Genomic DNA, 9,622 nt, shown 5'->3' on the forward strand with positions numbered 1-9,622 from the left:
GTTTTGTTTTATTTATTTATTATTTTTTTTATTTTATGGATGAATTTCCTGTTGCTATATCCATAAAAGTGCGTGTGGGGGACTAAGGATCGGACCCAACATGTCTAACCACATTTTTATCTCATCCAATAATGCTATTCACATAAATAGCATTACTCATCATTAGAGTAATTCTACAAACCATACTTTTATTCTACCCTGCTCACACGGTAGTACTAATCAATTTTTATGTCTTTTTTTAACAAAGACTAATTCAAGAACTGATTGACACTAGCACGTCAACATAGTAGAATAATGGTGGTATAAAAGATTGTTTCTGACACTACTATGTTATTACCATTCACTTCTACTAGGTACACAACAAGCACCACACTATCGTTGGATCCACATGAAGTCCAGGCTTCTGGTTTCCAGAATGCAGCCTGTGGACTGTGGAGAGTGAACTATCTCATTTTGCACCAGCTCTCAACTCTCTTAAAAGTTCAAAATGGCCAACATTTCAGATTATATAGCATCACCACTCGACAACCTTGAGCAGAAAATAGCTCCACTCTTGCATGTGTGGCAGCTGCTCCTTTGCATTTCTGTATAGTAACATCAACAATCAAGTTCAGATTTTTCTCTAATTATGCAGTGTAAATTGAATATTAAACACAGATGATAATATGACCTCAAACACAAGGAAAATTAATCTTCGTCATTGTGTGTCAAATTGCCTCCTCGTAGCAAGGTAGATTCCGGCTGAAACTTCAGTTGCAAACAAAATTAAGGCCCAAAACTTCGCCAATTACTGCTTCCTCTTCTCTCTCTTTTTTTATTTTTTATTTCTTATTTATTTATTTTTTTTTTTTTTGTAAAAAATGATTAACGCAGAGCTTTTTATTTACCGATGCTGATTATAAAAAATGGATCAACACTGACAAAAGGAGATACATATTCGGCAAGTAATGCTATAAATCACATTTTTTATCTCTCAAATATTGATGTTACCGTCCCACTCAAAGATTAATCTAAGGGTTGATTAGAACTATTAGTCTACTACGTAAACATTGTGGGATATAAATGTCGTTCCTCGCATTAGTCCATGCATATAATCAAGAATACTATGACAACTCAATTTCAAACCTAAAGCTAAAACAATATATCTAATTATCTATACAAGATAAAGAGCAAAGTACCATCCTTTTTCAAAGAAAATTTCACTAGATTTCAGAGATCAACACTGGATAACTTTTTACCAAGAGATTCACTAACAATAAAGAAACAAAAGAAAGAACAAAAGAACAGAGATAACAACCAGCTATAAAGAAGCTTGGAGCTTATGCTACACCAACCGCATCCAATGAGGTCGGCACCAAGCTAGAAGAAAGGGAATTGAAACAGATTTGACTTATCGGACAAGGATTATTTTCAAGTTCAAGGATGGGTCCCAAAGGGACTTTGCCTTGAAGGGATTTCTCGTCATAAAAAATAAATAAATAAATATGGTTTACCTTTTTTATTGGCGTCAATCATTTTCCGCCACTTTCCCACAAGTCTTTAATAGTAACAAACAAAAACAGTTATCCTTTACCCTACCTTAACAACTCCCTTATTTAAAAAAGAAAACCAATTGAACCTGCCCCTCAACAATTTTTTAATTTTATCTTTCTCTCCTAACAAATTGTCTCGAATCGTGCAAGTCTCTTTCATTCTCCCCTCTGCATTTCTATCTCCAAACAAATTCGTCCACAAATTTTAACAGGAAAGAATAGCACGACAAAACTACCTAATTCATTGAACTTTATTCATGGAAGCATGAAAATTCCTTCGAATTAATCAATAGGCCACCAAACAAACATGCTTGAATAATTCTAGAAGTCTCTCATTTGTCCCTCTAAAAATGAGATAGCTTTTAAAATTACTATTTAATCAAAATTCAATAGTGATCGATCACAAGTCCAATAGTAATTTTAAAAGCCACCTCATTTTTTGAGGGACACAAAAGTGACACATGAAGAACTTTTAGCATTACTCAGTCTGCCCTGCTCAAATAAATGCGAATTCGAGAAGAAAAAAAGAAAGGGCGCTAACAACAAGCTCTCTAAAATCATCCTCATTCAAAGCTATAGGCAAAGTTAACATTAAATTTATTCAAACTTAGATCATTTTAACTCATATGTACATCTCTGTTATATAACCACTAAAAACCATATAACTCTTTCAAGCACTTGAGCTTTCTTGCAAGATACGCAAAAACAGGATCAATGTTATCCATTCATCTTCAATGTTTGATAGGTCATGCTTAAAAAATGATGAATTGCTCTACACCCTAGATAGTTTAATTTAAGTATAACAATTCATACATTACCGAAATATGAGTTATGCTTATTTCTTGATTATGTATATGCTAATTAACAGATTTGATAGCGTATATTCTAAATCAAACTTTAAGAATATGACATTGAGATAATTGATTACATGTATTCTAAATTGATCAAACTTGAAGAATAGCATTCCCAATCAGCTAAACCAAAAAACCAAAACCAAAACTCCAAAATCCTCTCTTCTTCCATTCCGCCATAGCAAACCAACTGGCCATTTGGCATATATGCAGCAGAACCACCAAAAAACCAACAAAATCAACCAAAAATTTACCACAATCGGCTACTTCAATAACCCAATCAAAATTTACAATCAATCTTCCTTCGATCCAAAATCTCAGCAAACTTCAACCAATCAATTTCAATTTCTAGGATTTACCAAATTTCAGTTAGACCAACTAATGAGTATAACAAAAACAACAAACCATCAATTTAATCTCAATCCATGTCAGAACTCATTTAACCATTTGGGTCCAATTCAAGATGTACAAAAAAAAAAAAAAAAAAAAAAAAAAAAAAAAGGGGTTCCCGGCCACCATGCACCATTATTTACCAAAAATTTTGTCCATCAGTTAGATATACTCGTAGAAATCCCAAACTCGCAACAGCAAAACAGAAACCCAATAAAAATATGATTTCCGACATTAATCTTTCCTAAGCTACATCATACTTGGTTTTGCTTTTTGGAACAAGAAATTAATGCTACAAGAAACGAAGCTAAATAAAGCTTTATTCCTAAGCTACAAGATACTTGGTTTTGCTTGTTGGAACAAGATACTAATGCTACAAGAAACGTACATAGCTAAACAAAGCTTTACACGGCATACTTTTTTTTTTCGTCTCTTTTACTTTTCTTTCTTTCTCGTTCTGCAAAAGCACCATGTGTTACGCATGTATTTCTTATTACCTCCAAACCAAGTCATTCTCAATAAAGGAATGAAATCACCTTTTAGCAAGATGAGATTGTGAATTGTGAGAATGACAGAATTAAATTCTAGTTTTAAAATGTTTTTGATTTTGTGAGATCGACGATATTAAAAGCGTAAAGTGTTATATGCTTGTTATTTTTGAGAGAATATTATAAATAGGACTGTACCGGGGAAAGTGAGGGGACAGTGTAGAATTATAATGAGAAAGTGAGAGATTTGATATCAGCTTGGCATTTAAGTGGAGCTCCAAGATAGATCGAGTATAAGCATTCTTCAAAGCAAAATTCGCAGGTTCTTTCCTCCATCACTTCACTTACTTGTTATTGTTACTATTATTATCCTTTTTTTTTTTTTTTTTTGAAAAACACTTTATTTTGTTATTGATCATAATGTCTACTGAATTATTTTTAGGTACAAATACAAGTATTACCTTTAGACAATGACGTAGGTGTCAATTGAGTACGACACGTCAACACTTTCAATTTGAACTATTTTTTTTAAAAAAAAAAAAAATTAAAAGTATAATTTGAACGATTTAGTCCATACATACTGCATTGACGACAAATCAAAGTGTAAGTTAAATTTTTTGTTAAATCTAATCAATGTTTTATTGAGTATCCGGCCATCATAATTTATTTTAAATAATTAAGTAATGCAACCACGGTCCATGGATCCTTTTGTCTATGGATACGAAAGTGTTACTTAAGACAAAAATGGATAGAAAACTAGAAGCAAAAATAAAACAAGCTACTAGTGACAGAAAAACAAATCTTGAAAAAAATTGAAACTATAATAGAATGATTTATGGTCTATTTTGATTTGCAATTTCAAAACATGCGGTTTTAAAATAGCAATTTTCAAAAATATATTTATGCATTTAGTAAAATTGTAGTTCGACTCTTAAAATCATAGTTTAGCCTTTAAAATTGTGCATTTTTGAAAACGCATTCCTTTGCCTACAATTTGAAAATGCAGAATTTTCTATATTTCTAAATTGTAAATTTTAAAAACACACTCTCAAACGATATATTTCCTTTGATTTAGTTTTAAATTGCATTTTAGTCAGCAAAATCACTTTGCCAACACTCTTTTGTACCACTGGAAGTGGCAACTTAATCATGATAGTGGCATGATCAATTGAGTAAGTAAGAAAGATAGTTGGAGTGTAAGCCGCAGTACTATATAGGCAAATAATACTCTTATTCCACATCTGCACTTTGTGAAAGACGGATTTTAGTAACTGCCTAACTCTTTAAGGGCGGGTGAAATCTGCCCATAAGCACACAAAGACAGTTTTTTTTTTTTTTTTTTTTTTTGTACAAATCACTCGTGCAGACTATGCAGTCTTTTTTAATATCCGCCTCCGCCTACCCATATTCCACTATCTACTCATATATGTATAGATAGCAAATAGGCATCTGTCAGCCTGGATTTAGGGGTTGAAAATCATTTTGTAACCCATGCAGATAAGCGGTTAACAGATGTGGATTGATTTTTAACCGCCCACCTAAACACTCCTAAAGGAGAACGTATGGAAATAAGTTCTTATATTTTTTGTAATATAAGGAATAAATACTATCATTTTACTAATATTGATGACATGGTGGAAAATCATACCTATTTTAGATGAACTTTTTGCATTAAAAATTTACTTTAGTTGAGAGGAAAGAAGAAAAGCATGAACGAGAAAGAATGTTAAAAATCTTTAACTTTTACTTTTGGACTCTTTACATTTAGAGACTATTACTTACAAAAGTTAAATTTAACATTGAGTAGCGAGTTTGTTAAATCATTTATTCTGTGAGTTTTGTTAAAATTTTAGAGAACAGCTATAAGTAAAGAATTCATTATGAATGCTCTAAATTTTAGAATTTTTTAACATAATGTTTGATTTGTCATAAATGTAAAGTAATATGACTAAATTGTTCAAAATTTAAAGTGTATGACGAAATTGACACTGGTATCAAAATCCAAACGTGATATTTGTATTTTTCTCTTTTTTATTTTTTATTTTTTTTTTATGAGCACTGTAATTTTCCCTTTTAATATTTATTTATTGTGCTCATATTCCGTACATATGTATTCAGTACATTGGACTATTGTATATAATATGACTCAATCATGCATACATACAAGCTTGCTCGGCCATTAATATAATTGTTCTAAATATCTTCATACCAATTACTTACAAGGTGAAAATTTGTGTTAAAAATTATCAGTTATCTTAAAAGTTTAAGTCGATCGAAAATAATAAATTTAATAATCAAATGAATATATTCTATTATGCCTATTTACTTATGGAATTAAACTCTCTCTTAATAAATAGTTCTAACACGTAAAATATTTCATTTAAATGAGAACTATAATATGGAGTGAGACTTCAAACTCAAAATTTCTGCTATCATAACACGAAAAAACAAAAGATTAGGATGTAGAGAAATACGGTGTCCAAATATTAGGAACAACCGATTCTCAAGTAGTGCAACAAAGTTACACTAACCCAAGGACTCACAACCAAAAATAGAAGAGAGATCAAAACTAAATGGAAAATGTACTTCTTATTTATGAAATAATACAACAATAGAAAAAACTTGGGTTGGACAACACTTGCATAAGATAGAAGAAGGTTTTGGTGGGATATGATGGAATGAGAGACTTGAAAGCATGGCTAGGATATATATAAGGGTTAGGGAAGGGTTCTAGAGTATTCTTACACTTAACTTAAGAAGATAAGCATGACTTTTCATGTGACCAAGGAAGAACAACGAATTTGTAGATAAAATGATAATAATGTTCCTTGGGAAGGTATAAGATTGTATTGAAAGATGAAGTGGGTTGAATAAGGGTAGTGATGGTTAGATGACCAAGGTAGAAGATGGTAGGGTGGAAAGGCTAAGAAGGAGAGAATGACATGTGTCATCCATCATGTGCAAGTGAGTCCCCCCACATTTAAAATTACATTAATTCATCACTACATCACTCAAAACAAGAAAATTAATAACTATGGATTCTAGAAAACATACTTTAAAATTTAACATAGGAAAGTGATGGAGAAAGAACTACATGTGAGGACTAAAACTAGGGTCCTCTATTAACCTATTATTTATATTGTAGTAGGAAAAATAGAGATTTAAAGAAAGTCGTTGGAAAGAAAATCTCAGAATCATTTAAAAAAAGGAAGAGCTGCCTTTGACTATCAATGATTGCGAGCTTTTTAAAAAAATATTTGAAATAAAAAACAAGACTTTCTGTTTTGTTATCTCATTAATTCTTCTAAAGACAGTAATTGTGTGAATATATATGGGAGAAACTCCATTTATAATTCTAGATCTTTCATCACTTTTGCAATTATGTATTCAAACTTTAAAAGTGTCAATACAGGGTATTTATCTTTCCATTTTTTTCAATTTCAACCCTCTATTAGAATCTTCTATTAAATCCTGTCAAAATTTTCAAATTATCCCTCTTTTTTTAAAAAAAAAAAAGAAAAAAAATTGCAAGAATTTAGGTGTTGGTTAGAATTTAATGCAATTTGTAAAAATACCCACGCTTGATTCTTTGAAAAATTTTATAATTTTTTTTCAAAAAAAAAAAAAAAAACACACACACGGGTATTTTGAAAATTTTGATAGGATTTAACAGAAAATTATAACGGAAGGTTGAGATTGAAACAAATTGAAAGATAAATACCTTAAATTGACATTTTTTAAAGTTTAAGTACTTAATTGCAAAAATGATGAAAGATCCAGAGTTATAAGTGAAATATTTCTATATATATACCCAACATACCTAGACAAGACCCTTGTTGGGAAGAAAAAAAAAATGGAATATCCGATGTTACAGAATGTGATAAATATTAATCCTGTTCGATTGAATTTCCACATCTCCAATTGCATTGACAAAATTGCTCTATAATCCATTTAATTTTTAAAAAAGAAAAAAGATCATAAGAAAGTATATGGGGGGGGAGGGGGAGGGGGTGAAAAGTGACATACAGTAATGGATGCTACTATTGCTGCCTATTGAAATAGAGATATGATTTATGATATGTTTATAATTTTTGTGCAACTCATGTATAAGTTCAATAATTTTTTATTTTTTTATTTTTAAATCAACCATTCGATATGCACGACTCACATATAGGAAAATAGATTCAATGATTAGTTTAAAAAAAGGTTGTTGGAAGTGTACAAAAATTATACAACAATAATTTCTCGTTGTAATAAGCTATCCACATGCAGGTGAATCAGGTGACGATTAGATTGTATTATATTGCCACTAATTAATTGTTGGTTATTTGTCACTAGGAAAACAAACTTCTTGAGGGATGGAAAAGAAGGATAGCGATTCCATAATTTGCATTGGAAAAGAACTTGATGAATGCGAGCACCTATTTGCCATAATTAACATTTCATCGGAGCAGCCCCCTCCGAAGTGGCCGGAATGTTGTATCTACAGGGTTCCCAAGAATCTACGCAAGATAAATGAAGAAGCCTACACCCCGAAGTTAATCTCAATCGGCCCCTTTCATCATAGTGGAAATGAATTCAAGGACATGGAAAAGCACAAAGTGAGACATTTTAAGGATTTCTTGAAACGAACCAGGAAGAGCAAGGAGGATCTTCTGGAGATCGTTAAAGTCGACAAAGAAAAAATCAGTCATTGCTATTCAGAAGACTGTATACTCGGAAGTGATAATCATTTTGTGAAAATGATTCTATTGGATGCCATCTTTATAATTGAGCTCTTCTTAAAGCTTGAAGATGAAGAAGAAGATTATATTCAACTTAACCCATGGGTGTCCAATGGTATAGTAAATGACTTGATATTACTTGAGAATCAAGTTCCTTTCTTTATTCTTGAGAAATTATATATGTTCGCCCTCAATGACTCTCCCAGTTACAACTATGGTGAAGAAGGTGACAAGCAAATTGTGAAACAGGATGCTCCCAGCTTTCTTAGGCTTTCCTGCAATTTCTTTAAATACTATGATAAGCGAAAAGACTCCATCATCGACAACAAGGAAGTAAAACATTTCACAGATTTGCTAAGATACTTTTTTTGTTCAGTACCAGGCCTGCAGATGAAACCTAACAAAGGTGATGATCTGGATAGTCGAATTTGTGCCACAAAGCTTGAGGACGCAGGATTGAAATTCAAAGTCGTAGGTAAAAATGATAGACGCTTACTGCTTGATATAAGATTTGTTATGAATCCGTGCTTGAGAAACTTTCCATGCTTCAATTTGTCATGGCTCTTGGCTTGTTTACCATGCTTGAAAAAGACGTTTCCGAGGTTGGAGCGTATGCAGCCTATCTTGGAAATCCCAGTCATTGTCATTGACGACAATACTGAAGTTACTTTCCGAAACCTCATCGCCCTGGAGCAGTGTCATTATCCATTTCAACCTTACATATGCAATTATGCAGAACTATTGGACTATCTAATCAACAGTGAAAAAGATGTGGATTTGCTCGTTGAGAAAAGGATCATTGATAACTGTATCGGTAGCAACGAAGCAGTGGCGAAACTAATTAACAAACTTTGCCTTGAGATTACGGTACCTCAAACCTGTTACTCCGATTTAGGTAAAGATATTAATACATACAATGAGAACCCTTGGAATCGCATCATGGCAGGCATGAAAAGCAAGTTTTTTTGTGATTTTTGGAGAGGCGCGGCAACAACATTTGCAATTTTTGTCACGCTTGACCAGATATGGGGTTTGGTTCGACCTTTTGTGATAAACAAATAAGGAATGAAGCATCGATCTGCATGTGTGGTTAATTAGCGTTTGTTGGAGTGCTTTGCTTTAATTAGTTGCAATGGAATATTAATTGCATCTAAACTTTCTACTCGTGACTCGTCGTATTTGGCTTGTGAGTTTGTGATATCCTCTGATGATCACCATCTTAATTCAGAGGTTTTATCAATTTTTTTCATTTTAATTTGTGTGTTTACATATATATTGTTTCAGCATATATATGTGGAGACTGGAGAGTGTATGTGTACTTCAATAAATAAAGTTCTATGCTCTATTTTTATGACTGAGATTGTAATCTAGTTAAATATTGAATTGAATGTTTAAGCTTGATTGATTTAATTTTATTTCATTCTTTGGGGGAAAACTTCACTTATAACCTCTCTGATCTTTAATTACTTTTGCAATTAAGTACTCAAACTTTAAAAAGTGTCAATTTAAGGTATTATCAATCTTTCAATTTCTTTTAATTTCAACATTTCGTTAAAATTTTCCGTTAAATCCTGTCAAAATTCCTAAAATAAACCCTCCTCCCCCCCCCCCCCCCCCCCTCAATTTTTTTAGGAAAA

At 32.0% G+C, this 9,622-nt stretch overlaps 1 protein-coding gene across 1 annotated transcript; it reads left to right on the forward strand.

Annotated features, from left to right (window-relative positions):
* The first annotated feature begins 8,165 nt into the window (after window positions 1-8,165).
* On the forward strand, window positions 8,166-9,047 carry LOC133879185 (uncharacterized). Its single transcript, XM_062317721.1, has one exon. It carries the CDS (start codon window positions 8,166-8,168, stop codon window positions 9,045-9,047), a length of 882 nt encoding a protein of 293 aa, XP_062173705.1.
* Window positions 9,048-9,622: the final 575 nt, after the last annotated feature.

Source organism: Alnus glutinosa, chromosome 10 (assembly GCF_958979055.1).
Source record: "Alnus glutinosa chromosome 10, dhAlnGlut1.1, whole genome shotgun sequence".
Classification (NCBI taxonomy): domain Eukaryota; kingdom Viridiplantae; phylum Streptophyta; class Magnoliopsida; order Fagales; family Betulaceae; genus Alnus; species Alnus glutinosa.